The 14184-nt window shown below is 41.7% G+C and overlaps 1 protein-coding gene across 2 annotated transcripts in view; it reads left to right on the top strand.

Moving 5' to 3' along the window:
* Nucleotides 1-14184, top strand: part of svp (COUP transcription factor 2) — a 189738-nt gene that overhangs the window by 102350 nt on the left and 73204 nt on the right. For both annotated transcript variants that reach the window (XM_019050553.2, XM_072306179.1), the window contains exon 4: nucleotides 1068-1326. In XM_019050553.2, coding sequence (XP_018906098.1) covers nucleotides 1068-1326 — 259 coding nt within the window. The remainder of the gene's footprint in view (nucleotides 1-1067; nucleotides 1327-14184) is intronic.

Here is a 14184-nt window from a genome sequence, read left to right as displayed (position 1 = left end):
AAGTTACCGGGAATTGATTACCAAAAAAAGTGGTATTCTTACCTGAAAAAAACAGTAAAAATACCGGATTTTAGGTAAGCTTACCAGTCTGTCTTGGTAAAATTACCAATAATTGGTAAAAAAAGTGAGATGGTAAAGATACCGACGGACCTTGGTAAAAACGCCGAGAATTTTTTTTCAGTGAGGAAAGCCTCTGACACAACATTAGAGCAGAAAAATATTCAGAGCGTCGAGTAAAATGACTTATAATGATAATGTAAATGGATGGATTTTCCAAGGTAATGATTTATAACGAAAAAGGTCGGCCAATAGGGTTGTTTTTGTAAATATCATATCCACGGGAGTGATTTTGGCCGCCATCTTGGATAAGAGGTGGCTTTTTGAAAATTGAGAATGCCAACATCGGAATTCTGTTTCTAGACATCAAGACGAAGAGATTAAGACATCTCCCACACTTCTATCACTAATGGTGCCACGGGATGACATTTGCGCCTGCACTAGTAACAAGATGTCGAAAGGAAAATTTCGCAATTTGAACAAAATAGCAGTTACCGTCCTGAAAATTGGACCAGAATACATGATACTTTCCTAAATGTTAGAATCTAATTAATTCTTTGAGGGTATCTATTTACCCTGGAGTCTGCTCTGAAAATCCCTCAAAGTTACAAAAATTTTCATTTTATTATGTTGTTTGTATGATCTCCTTAATTATTCATTAAATTATGAGTAAAAGATTCTCACAGTCAGGGACTGTCTTCTCCAAAAGGAAAAGAAGAAACAAAAAACCGCATAAGAAATAATGATGAATACTTTGCGGTAGCTCCGTGTGTAATTCTTTGTAGGAAAATAAAGAAAATTAGATTCTTTAAATTTAATTAAGTTAGAGAAATGTTAAACAATTCAAGCCTGTCAAAGAATCTTGTGAGACAATATGTTGTTCAATACTGTTTCAAAGGAGCTATAAACCTTATCCTACATCGTCAGTATTGTAAGAGCGTCCGGTGGTTTTCCACACTCATCTGGACTGCAAACTCTTGTGATGGTAATTACTGGTCATTTTTTTTCAGATGACAGACCAAGTAGCTCTTCTGCGACTCGTCTGGAGCGAATTGTTCGTGTTAAATGCTTCTCAGTGTTCAATGCCTTTGCACGTTGCGCCTTTGCTGGCAGCAGCGGGCCTTCACGCCTCCCCGATGGCCGCCGACCGAGTTGTGGCCTTCATGGACCATATCCGCATATTCCAAGAACAAGTGGAAAAGCTCAAAGCGCTTCATGTAGATTCTGCCGAATATAGTTGTCTCAAAGCAATAGTTCTATTCACTACCGGTGAGTTCAATACCCTTATTGCTCTCTTTACACTTACCTTCAAAATCCTCCTTAACTATTCGCCTCTCTTCAACCACACGTGGCAAACCATTGTACAGCGCATTCTGCTGTGCTAAGCGAAAACGTCGTATGAGCAGACATTGCCAAATTCTCAGTGATGAAACAAGAATTTCCGAGGTAACTGATGAATTTCCTTCTTCAAAATTTGCTGAGACTTTTATTCGAGATTTCATCTTAAATAACTGAAAATTTTCAAGAATGATATTTATAATTTTCTACAAAAATAAATATTTTATCGGCGGAATAAAGCAATGTCTAAATGTCCATACGGCGATTTACCTTAGCACAGCATAATATAGCAAGAATAGATCCGTAGTAAAAATTGAAGTCGACTACGAGTTGATGATTTCTGCCGTACTAAGGGAGAACGCCGACTGAACCCTCGGGCGTTTCCAAATTTCCTTTGCTAAAACAAGAATTTTCTGGTAAACTTCTGAATATTTTCCCGCCAGTCTTTCAAATAATTTTTTTCGCAATTTCACCTGAAATTCCTGAATATTTCAGGGGAAAATATACATATCTTTACTCAAAAATAAACATTTTATCGAAGGAAATTTGGCAACTCTCGAATCTTCATACGGCGTTCTTCCTTAGCTTGGCCGATTTGTACCCAGCCACTTCATCCATCCCTCTCAAAAATTTAGTTCCAAAGTTAGTCGATTGAATTTCAATCGAGATTCGTCATGTCCTGTTATGTCGTGTTATTCTAGATGTATTTTTTTTTTTTTTATATTAAAATGTTAAGGATATTCCAAACCTCTTTATATGACAAAATTTAAATCATACGGACCTTTCGAAGAAAAGCTGTTTAAAAAACGATCGGGAATACGGTCTTTAAGACGCGAGAGATCTAAGACGACAAAAGAAAAACCGTGGTAAGCACGAGTCATTTCCCGAGGATAAAAAAAGGCGCGTGCCGTTAGAGCCCGCGCCAAAAGGGCTCGAGTCGAGGGTGAAAGGGTGGAGGGGCAATTAACGCGACACTTGCCGGGAACGCAGGGAATAAAAACCGCGATTCCCGTGGCGGGTCCAGCTCGTACACAGCATCCGGTTCGATTCGCACTCGCTTCAAGCTCCCACGGTTGCAACATGGTCAAGAAGATTTCGGATCTTTTGAGCTAGAGTCCCTTTATACTGAGAGTCAAGACAATTTGAATCCATTTCTGATTGGTTCCCGTATTTTAGGCCTCCACAGTGTCACAAACGGGAATAAAGATTACATTTTCACCAATTGCAAAGATTATAATCTGGAATGGACCAGGGAATTACGGGTTCGGCAAGGAACAAACGGAATGAGAGGAGGAACGGAGAAAGGCATTTGAGAATGGGCCGATCAAAGATTACGAAAAACGTTCAATTTCTGTAATCTTTATTCCCGTTTGTGACATCCATGAGCCGAATTGTCCTGACTCTCAGTATAAAGGGACTCTATTTTGAGCCATTTCAAGGAAATGCTTGAGGAATGAAAATAATCGGTTCCGCGAAATCCTTTCTCGATTATTGTTGAAGCTTTTATGGAGAAGTTTTCAATCAACAAAAATTTCACAACATTTATGAACGAGCTACTATATCCCTTAGAATCTTAAACCTAGGAATAGTTTAAAAAGGTCAATTTTAAAAAAAAAAATGGCAAACAATTTTTCAAAAAAAGTTTAAAATATCTCGAGTATGCGTTTGATATTGATGAAAACCTAGAAAGTACATTTAGAATTTAGGGAATGATGAAAGAGAATGAATATTTTTCCCCGTGTCAGGTCATTAGATTCAAAAAAAGTTCTCAAAGCGTAAAATCTCGAAACGATTATGCGTGATAATAATGTGCATGGTTTGTGGCCTCGTGAAATTAGAAATCGTAGAAACACTTGAAAATTTCTCGTATCTATCTTTTTTTCTCTTAGTTTTCAATTGGTGGTATAAATGTAGACCCAAAAAAAAGATTATGAGTAGAATTTGGTTTTCATGCTCAACCCAAACCAACACTGCTTCAATTTTGGAAAAATAGCAAAACAATTATGGGGATTGGATGAAGAGAGTTGCGATCTGGCAGTGAAGCGCTGTGGGAGCGAGGGCGCGACAGTGGACAGTGGTCAAGAGAGCCAGAGGCCTGGAAGCGAACTTTTAATTAAATGTTGAAGCTAAAAGGTGTTCAAGTAGCATCTTCACAATGCCCATGTCCCCAACTGACAGGTACACACTGGGCCCTATTCAGCTGTCAGTGGACACGCCGTGCTATCTCCCCGTTTCCTGCTCCCTTGCAGAACTGAGCCACTGATCCACTATCTCCTCACCGTTGGCTACTCTGCGGTGCCGCGCCGCTCCAAAAAATTATTTTAGTCCTAATTAGAAACAGAGACAAATAGCTTCAATTGCCTCTTGGTCACATGTGAAAACCTACACAGTATGAAAAAGTTGCCAAAACTTTGTGTCAATATGGGGAGTAAATTGTCATAAAAGTGATAGGATGGAAAGAAAAGACCATGGACAGATAGAATGGAGACGCGTCGTCTTGGAGGCCAAAGCCCACCCCGGGCTGTAGCGCCATCAGTAAGTAAGTAAGTGAGTAAGGAGTATGGAGAGTAGAACACAAGCTTTCGGTTAACATCTTTTGGTTAGTTATTCTTCGATTAAATTGACCACGGTTAAATCGACCAGATCGTCTGGTTGAAAAACTGGAAACCCGCAAAGTTCAGGCACGAATGGCTAGGATCAAACCCGAAACTTGCAGTTGATTATTATCCAGTGCGCTCGCCACTCCCATAGTTGTAGTCGATGTATGAAAATATAGAAAATGTGGTCATCAGAACACTTTTCTTAATCCTGAGATTAAGTTGTCTTGTTGCTTTAAGTAAAAAACGCAACAATGTATTTTGTTGATCTACCAGATTATTTCAGTTGATCTGGCCAATAGGAAATTAACCCAAAGTAACCAAAAATATGGAAGCAGTGGCGTAACGTGCTTTGCGATATATCGATTGATCTGCCATTTGAACCTATGGAAAAGGATCGATAAATAGGGTGCTCGCAGCGAACACCCTGATAATCGATTCTTCACCATAGCTTCAAATAGGGAAATATCGAATCGATCTTTCACACCTCGCCACTGTATGGAAACTTTTTGTTTCGGAACTTCAACCCTTGAACAACTCGCAACCGTTGAATAGCCCATTGCTTAACATAAATAAATAAGCGCGTTTTATTTTCTGGGTTCGACAAAGCTCGACTTTTCCTTTGGCTAACGCTATGCATTCAAGAAATTTTTTTTAAATTTTTGTCCAAATCGGCAACATCGTCTTCCCGATGGTGTTAGACCGGTCGCCTCAACGTGTTTGATAACGCCGGCGCCAAGAACAGCCGATGCCACCTAAGCCCCGGCAGAACGAAAGGTCTCCATCTCCGTTCACCCCGCCTTTGTCGTGGGCGACGGCAGGATGTGAAGGAGTTCGCCGGAGCTTTTGCAGGAAAGTCGCAGAGCTTTTCGGTGGCGGTTTGCAAACAGTCGCTTTTGTTAGGATAATGGTTATGGGGAGAGAGGCGGTCGGGAGTTGAAAGGTTCGACTCTGTCGCGTGCAACACTTGTAGGGCATCATCATAGTACGTGCTGAAAAAGAGGCGAGAGCAGAGGACAATGTAGAGAGAGGTGCGGAAAGTTCCCATTTCCGTCTTGACCCTTTCGCACATCTTTTTAACGTTTATAGCGGTAACAAAAGGAAAAGGAAAGAAGTGTAATGTTATGAATGGGCACAGTTGTCAAACACTTTGTAGGTTCAGAGCGGTATGAATGGAACTACTTATGGTGAAAACGCGTGAGGGAAAAGTTTCTCTTGAATCTTTAAAAGTATTCAAGGGCAACATCTACCATTCCTTGATGAATATTGAAACTATATTATTAAAACTGTATTAATATGGTTCAAGTACAGAATTCCGGGGGGAAACGTGGCATATTCTCCAAGCTTGTGTGGTTAGTTTTTGACACGCAACATGCAACAAACAAAAAGGTCAGAAATTCGCAGAAAAGGGCATCATTTTTCTCAAAACAGCAGTAATTACAACTCTCTCGCGGAATTATGTGGATTTACTGCTGTTTTCCTATTGCCAAAAACGAAATCATTTTTTGCTTAAGTAAAGATCTCCTCATAGATTTCGTTTCTATAAAAACTATAGGGAGTACGCACCCTTACCGCTTTGCGGTCCAGCCCCCAGAAACGCTTCGCACCTCGAGCGTTACATGTTACTCTCATGATGATTTTACATCTTAGAGTAGAATGAGAGGAATTTGGCTGTTTTAGATGAATCGGACATTTCATTTAAATTAGATTATGATAAGATTACGAATTATGATGGAATCTCAATTTCGGAAATTTTGGCGTTACTGCAGCACCCTTGAGTAAGACGATAGATCCGGCAACATGCGTCATAAGTAGCCATTAACCCTGGCATTGAACGTCAATTAAAGAGCATGCGAAGCATGACGACGGCGGCGCCATCTGGCAACGACGGCCGTAAGCAGGCATTGACGGGCATTGATGAGCCGAGCGATGGGTGATACGGCGGACAGGTGAGACACACGTGACTTACCGCAAGCCCGCGTCGCGACCACGTCAAAAGGAGACCACGTCAGGCTCCAAGAAGTAATTTGAGCATAATTTCAGGATGAATAGAGTCGCAGGGCTCCCCGCGGCCAGGCCGACGAAAATCCCACCGCCGGGCGGCGAGGCAGGGATTTTCGGGCGCATGTTGTGGCAGCGCCGCTCCGCGCCTCGGCGTTCTGTCGCGTCGCGGACAGTTTTTCTTCACGTGATGGTATTCCCGAGTAATAAGCGTGGGAACCGAGTCACCGACGCATCGGCTCTTAATTTAATTGCGCCAGATTAGTCCATATTCCACGCTCGCGATCTGCTCCTTCGTGTCCGGCCAATTCCCTTCGTCCCTCGCCATCGTTGTCCGTCAGCCTTGCCCTAGCCGCGAGCTATCCAGGGAAATTTTCGGCTCCAGTCAGGTGCCAGCCCTGGTCCGTGATGATTCCTCAAAACCAGATCCAGGTACCAGTGTCTAAAAAGTAAAAACTCTAATCAAAATCAAACTTTTACCATCGAGAATACGTGTACCTATTAAGTAGCCACTAATACTGGCCCGCTACGGAAAAGAGCAGTAAGTGCAAAATGCCCGTAGGAGCCAAAAGTCGTAAAACATTCATCGGAGTATTTTGAACAGCATGGCACATGTACTGGGCGACAGCTGAAAATGACTCAATATGACAGGATATCTACAACTTTGCAGACCAAGATACGTGTTTCTTAACTCTCATCGTGAAAATATTTTCGACAAAGGTTCAAGCAGCCAATGTACGTCTTTGCAGGTGATTGTTGCAATTGATAGACAAAGCTATAGGCAAAGGAGACAAAGGGAAAATAGAGTGATCCAATCGGATGAAACAGGTGGTTATCGTAGAAAAAGAGGGAAAATGATGGTCTAACCATAGGGTCTCCAGTGAGTTGCCGTTATTTAGTCAGTTTCTTACCTCTTATGTCCAGCGCAATCATTCGATTTCACCAGTAGAATTGCTCCATTTTTCCTGTGTCTTCTTTGTCTATAGCTTTGTCTATCAATCTAAAAAATGAGCCTGCTGGACTGTTATCAACAGAGATATCTCTATTCTAGGATACAATGGATGACGTTTTTAACCTCCATTGATGCATTGATTTATTTCGTATTTGTCCCTTCAGTGATTCTTGAACGGCAGAAAGGTTGGAGAGAAGAAGTGCAGCGGTTTATCGGAAGAATACTGACGGAAGCCCCCAAAAAGGATTTTCTTGTTTAAGCGGGAGCATAAAAAGTGAGCACTTATGAAATTCCCGAGGAAGTTTTCTGGAGAAGGGCATGAGTGTCTGAAAAACGGGAGCAACAAATCTAAGCCGCGAAAACTTGACTGAGAGAATAAATCAAGATAAAAGCGCCGAATTTATGAAAGGTCAGGAAACTACACGGCCCCGAAGTGAGGAGGGAAACTTAATGTATGCCGCTTTTCACCCCTTAAATATGCACCCTTGCGGTCGCCGTTAATTCTTGCCCCGCGCATGTGATTCGTTACACATACACGAGCAATGTATAATTTAAACACACCAGGGAAAAAGGGGCAAAAAATTCGCCCCTAAACCACTTTTTCACAGCGCCTTGAAAGTGCCGCGGGGCTGTGAAACAATCGCGCGGATAATTAACTTGTCTGAGTCCCCGAATGTCACCGCTAATAAGGGCTTGTGCGGGCTGAAATTTAATTCCCCGCATTTCCTTCCTCCGCCATATGTATTATCTCCATTGATTTCTTGAGGTTTCTCCCCGAACTTTTTATCATTATTGTTCTCGTGGAGGCTGGCGTAGTGACGATCTTTTCATCGTACGTAATCTCGCGTAATATTCTCGATTCCTTTCCACAAAAGTCATATCCTCCTTGACTGCACCGAGAATAATTCTGCAGCGTGCTTAGGAAAAACGCTGTGTGAACATTGAAGCGTCGCCAAATTTTCCTGATAAAATATGAATTGTTGAGGAAAATTATGATTTTTTAAAATTGAAATTTGCAGATAATTTACATTAAAATCGTTAATAGAATTCGTCATTAAATTAAATATAGAATAAACGAGCAGGAGATTGTGCAACCCCACATTCGAGTTACGTGTTTTCTGATTTTAGGCATTTAGCAACTTAGGTTTTTAAGCCCACCGAAGGAACAACACGTAATACACCGAAAAGTAATCATTTGGAAACTGATAATTTCGCGACATACCTGAAATATTGATATGAACCGTCCGTTAATTTGACTACATTCTGAAATTCGGAACTACAATTTCTAGCTTATCTGTAAATACACGTATGTCCATATCCTGGTAAAAATTGGCAGTAGAATGTGTGTTCCAAAATACTATAGACCTAAAGCCGGCTGTAAGATTTCCAATAGCTTCTGTAGCCGACTGTACAATATCTTATAGCCTTTTATAGCCGATGGCGATTAAGCAACAGCCAGACGATAAAGTTTATGCTAAACGTTACTAAATACGGATACTAGGGCTTAGTTAGTTTTTGGAATACCGCTCTCTTTTTGTGCCGTAGTATCTTGATTTAATTTGCGAGGAAAGCTCCGTACTTTTGAAGGATGCCTGTCATTCTTAATATGTTGGAGCGCCTTCAATTTCTTATGTTACTGTGCAATACCTCTGGCGTGAAATAGTTGCTTCAGACGCCGTGGCGGGCGGGCAGAGAGCGCGAAACGCGCATTGGCGCCTACAAACCTAACAGGGATACTGCACGAATTGCGCAATGCGTGAAGTATCCCTGTTAGGTTTGTAGGCGCCAGTGCGTCGCCGCGCAATGCGTGAAGTATCCCTGTTAGGTTTGTAGGCGCCAATGCGTCGCCGCTCCGCTTTGTGTTAGGCTCTAATATTTAATCTCGCGGAGTCAGCGTTTTTCAACTCATGATTTTGAAATTTTTGCACACTCTGTATGGACCATCTCATTTTAATTGATGAAAAAACAATATGTTTTAAAGGAAAATATCATGTGTGTTTTGTAAATATTAAGGTAGTTCCGTATCAAACTTAATGATTTCCAAAGCACACGAATTTCTACACAATTTCTTATAGCCTTTTATAGCCAATGGCGATAAAGTGTAAAGCCCGGCGATAGGAACTATAGCCCGACTGTATACTTTTTTATAGCTTCGTATAGCCCGGCCATATGATTTGCTCCGCTTTCTACAGCCAGCTATATGATTTTCAATAGCCTTCTTTAGTCGGCTATAAGAACTCCTATGGTATTTTGAAACGCAGCTCGTATCGCCAATTTTTACCAGGGTAGGGAAACCAATGGTACAATATGTTGTTTCTAATGTGAGCTAGACATTGTGGTTCCTTATTGTAAAATGAAATACAATTCAACGTCGTGAGTTTGTGAAATTTACAGCCACAGCTTTCATAATAACATTTTAAAGTTGGGCCACATTTACAAAAAGGAACTACTATTTCCAGCTCATTTTAGAGATAACGTATATTATGCCATTAGCTTTCTGATAAATACACTTGATTTTACAGATCAGTTAGGAACAGTTTCCTCTATTTGAATAAGGAACCGTTCGTCACGCAGATTTTGAATATTCCGGTTGTTAATTCAGGACATTTTTTCGGTGAGAAAAAAAGAATCTTAAATTTGCCGCCAAGAAGTATTTTTTCTTAAATCAAGAATTTTGCAGCTTAATAAAAACGACTTTTTTGCTTCACCCAAGCATTATTTTCTTGTTTCACGAAAAATTCAGCTTAAATCAAGATAAACAAAAATTCTTGGCGGCAAATTCAAGAATCATCATGCTTGAGTCAAGCACCTTTTTTTCAGTGGCACTTGAAAGCACAAAATCTCAGCGCGTCAAATCGGGCTCAAACCAACGTTATCGACCGAATTAAGGGAGAGAGAGCCAGAAAAAAGGAGGGATGAAAGGAAAAAGAATTAAAAAGCAAAATGCGGAAGGGATGACTGGCGGCGATAGGCGGCGGCGGGAAATTCGGATTAAAGGAGCGAAGGTTGAGGCTCGGCGTTTACACCGCAGACGTGTAAGTGAGTAAGCGTGGCACTTATTGTTAGCGGCGGTATATTTGCTTAAGAATGGGGTTAAGTTGAACAATGGGAGGTAATAATACGAGTGAACCAGAGGAGCAAACCGAGATAAGAGCCCGGAGCCGGAGTCTGCGGAGAAACAAGAGGTGTTGATAAAACTTGGCCCTTTCCACGCCGAAGGGATGCCGATAAGGTTGCGCCTCACCCCGGCCCTGCGCCCTGCCCGCGCCGAACCGCGCCGCTTAACTCTTGCCCGATGCACTCACCCCGGCATCCCTCCTCACACATGTTCGCGGGTCTCTTCCTCTTAAAACTCTAATGGGTTCACTTGCTGTGAGATATTTTGTTTGTTAACACCTTGATAGCTTGATGCAGCCCCGCAACGCGCCACTTTGCCACGTCTCCTCGAAAACCACCCCTTGCCCTCGTCCTTGTCCTAAGAGCCCCGTCTGCGGGATGATAATCGGCATTGATAGACAAAGCGATAGACAAAGAAGTCATAGGGAACATAGAGCGATCCTATTGATTGATGAGGGTAGTTGTAATAGACTAAATGGGAACATGATGGACTAACTATACGGTCTCTGGCGGGTTTCCCACCCCTTACCCTTGTCCTAGGAGCCCCTTCTGCGGGGTGATTATTGGTATTGATAGACAAAGCCATAGACAAATAAGACGTAGGGAACATGGAGCGATCCTATTGATCGAAAAGGGTGGTTGTAATAGACTAAATGGGAAAATGATGGACTAACCATACGGTCTCTGGAGGGTCGCCGTTAATTGTCTAACCTCCTTTGTCCATCGCAACCACCCACTTCCACCAATAGGATCGCTTTATTTTCAGTTTGTCTTCTTTGACTATAGCTTTGTCTATCAATTTCAATAATCAGTCCGCTGTTAATCTCCAGCGCAGTGGAGTTCCTAGAGTTCAAGCTGACCGTCTCGGGTCTTCCAGATCCGAGGCCTGTCATGGTTTGGTCATAGGGATTGAGTTGTAGCAACGAGAGAACTGGGGAGTTTTTGAAGAAACACGTATGCTTCGGCCTAGGATTCGGAACATCTGTCAGATGGGGATGCATATTGGAACTTGGTAGAGGACGAGCATAGAATAAATAGGAGGCGGATGAAAAAGAAGATAAAAGGAGGGGGTGGAGAAAGAGAGAGAGGAAGAATATGAAGAGAATAAATAAGAGGCAGATAAAAAGAAGAAAAAGGGAAGGGGGTGAGGAAAAGAAAGACGATGAAAAAGAGGAGAAAGATAGAGAAGAGGAAAAAAACTCTTCTTGCTCATTTCCTCCACCTCTTTCCTCTTCTCTTATTGAGTCCCTTCTCGCCGACCACCGAGACGCCAGGACGCTGAAGGGTAGAAACTTCGCCGAGGGTATTTCGGGCCGGGCTGGCAAGCGCGAGAGGGAGTGGGCGCCTTGTCGCACGGGTTGCCGGATGCCAAGGGGTGAGACAATTTCATTTTCATAAATTTGGATTTCGTTTCTCCTAAGTGCTCGCTCATTCCCCGCGCCTTCCGTCCTTGCTCTCCGCGAATATTTCAGGGTCGATCTCGTCGTGATCTTATTCAGGGCCGCCGCCTCGCCACCTCTGTCTTCCCTCGCTCCACCGTTGCCATGCTGAGCATTTTATTCGGAGACGTGACTCGTGTGTTGCAAAAAAGACCAGCAACTAAATCGCAGGGCGTAGCGACAAAAAAATGTCAGCATTTCTCGGTCTTTGGGTAAGATCTTTTTTTGCGTATTTCGATCTTTTAAATTCGAGGACAACCTCGGTGTTTTCCGTCAACCACCAGTTTTTCGGGACAGCCACATTTTCCAGTAAAATTCTGCAAGAAGCTACTTTTGCCGCTTTGAAAAGAAACAATATGAAAAGTTTTCCAGCTTTAGAGAGGCGTAGTTCTATAGAGTATTTTGAGCAGCTGAATCTGAAAATTATTTCTATCGCGCTCCGAACTCCCAAATGAATGAATTTATTCTGAAAAAAATGTTGTAGACTCTTGAAAGAGCAGCGCACGTAAAACGTAAAAAATTGTTGGCAATATTAAAACTGTGTGACTCTTGTTGAAATGTGTCAAAACAAATCGCAAAAGACAAAATATTGAAGAAAACCAGCATGAAAGTTATAGGAAATTTTGAAAATTATCAACAGGTGTTATTTGGAATGGAATTTTTATGAAAGAAATGTGTGGTAACATTATTGCACGATATGAAAGCTTATTCTTGTGTGTGTTCTATTTAAGATGATGCATGGTGTGAATATTGAGTGATTTCTTGGGGCTATATGGCACGTATGGTAGTAATGCCTTTTACGTTGCTCATTTTCGTCTAGATAGCACATTCTGAAGCTATGAAACTGTTCTTTTGGCCATTCCGAGAAGTGCCTTCTCATGCTCATATGATCTTTTATCCTCGATCTTCGCCAAGGTTTGTTTGCCCGTATTCATTTGTTTGCAGTGTCGCAAACTTTGCCGAACTGTTTCGCGACCCTTTAACAAACGCTCATCATTAATGGTAAAGAATTCAAGCTTTTAATCACAATCGCCACGTGTTCCATATAACATAGTCACTAAGATTACAAATATGGCTTCGACGCGAATAGAAATTAGTGGGCCACCTCTACCTACATTCATTCTTTAAAGATCCATGTGGCTAAATGTAATGAACTTTTTATAGGATGGGGGCTAATTTAAGGGTTTCACTGCTCCACCGAGGGGGAAAAAATCTGCACTTTTCACTAGTATCTTGTCAATTTAGAAACTTTACATGGCTAGTATGCTTGTCGAAGTATTACAAATTGATGGCTAAGGAACAATACCACTTAACTGACAGTTTCGAAGAAAATGAGTTAGTGACTCTACTACATTCCACAGCATGAAATATGCAAGCTGACGTTTTTTTAGTTTTTCCCAATCCTACGTGGGAGCGCTGTAATGACGATGTAATTTATAAAAAACGTTACAAAACTTACCTCAAAATTACAATAATGACGAATTTTTTTCTACGTCCTTTAAAATCGTCAGTTTGCAGATGGGCAGTGTTGTACCTTACCCATGAAAATGGATTACCAGTGATATCTCCAAAATCGCCCGTTGTTAAGTCTGGTCAGCTCCGTCGATTCTGAAATGCATATTTTTTCAATGAAGCGATTTTTATTCGTTCCGTTGTTTTTCTACGCCGCCCATTTACGAGGGTGGCAGCGGGCAATCCTTTTGTACGGCGGTTTATCGCACCCGGGCAGTTACACTGACCGCTTATGAAATTAGAGACGCCTCAATCAACGGATCTCAAACAATCAAGCACTAGAAAAAGGGACCCAGTTTTTTATTTGCGATCCCAATCCCCCCGGAATATTTTTCCGGGCAGTGATTATCCAAGTTATCGCACAAAAACGCCGCACAGTGGATCGAGGCAATGGGGAGGGCGGACAAAATTTGGAAACTTTAAACGCTTATAACTCCATTTATACAAAACTTTGAGGTTCTGCGAGTGGTTTCATTGGTTTCCTCGTGAAATTTTCTTCTAGAAGCATCCCTTAATCTCTAAAATGTAACGAAATTAACACCAAACTTTGCAGTTTAAGTCCAAAAAATATGTTTGACCTCTCCCATTGACTCGATCCACTGTGCGCCGTCTGGTGTCAGTGGTGGCGCGGACCTTTTCCCCTTTTCATTTTGTATTCAGAAAATGTCGCGACTCCCCGCGGTCAGCACCTTGGTAGCAGGTCGATTCTTGAACTGCTATCGAATGCCCTGTATCGATAGATAGAATTATTAAGATAGGGGGATCTAGCAAGGTCTTACGATAACAGTGCAGCAATCGACCCGCAGGTTAGGTGGGACAGCAATATTTCTCTTCTAAATTTCCGAAACCAATGCATTTCACCCATTTCCTAAAGAACAATAAGATTCTAAATCTACAATTTTGACATTTATCGATAGATATCGATCGATTGCATTGACATGCCAATTTTCGATTTGCTCATTTTTGACAGCGTGCGCCAGTATTTTTGGAAAAAACCTATATAGACATGCGCCCGTAGCTCATAAGTCAAAAAAAATTGAAGATTCTTCTTGTAAGTTTTTTTTTGGTTTTTGTTTTTGTTTTTGTTTTTTAACTGCGGACTACGAACGCCTTTCTGTTGAGGTTGCTTTTAACAAAAGTGACGTACTTTTGAAAATGAGTAAATCTATAA

The sequence above is a fragment of the Bemisia tabaci genome, chromosome 1 (genome assembly GCF_918797505.1).
Source record: "Bemisia tabaci chromosome 1, PGI_BMITA_v3".
Classification (NCBI taxonomy): Eukaryota; Metazoa; Arthropoda; class Insecta; order Hemiptera; family Aleyrodidae; genus Bemisia; species Bemisia tabaci.
The sequence above is the reverse complement of the archived record's forward strand: the minus strand, read 5'-3'. Positions and strand labels throughout refer to the sequence as shown.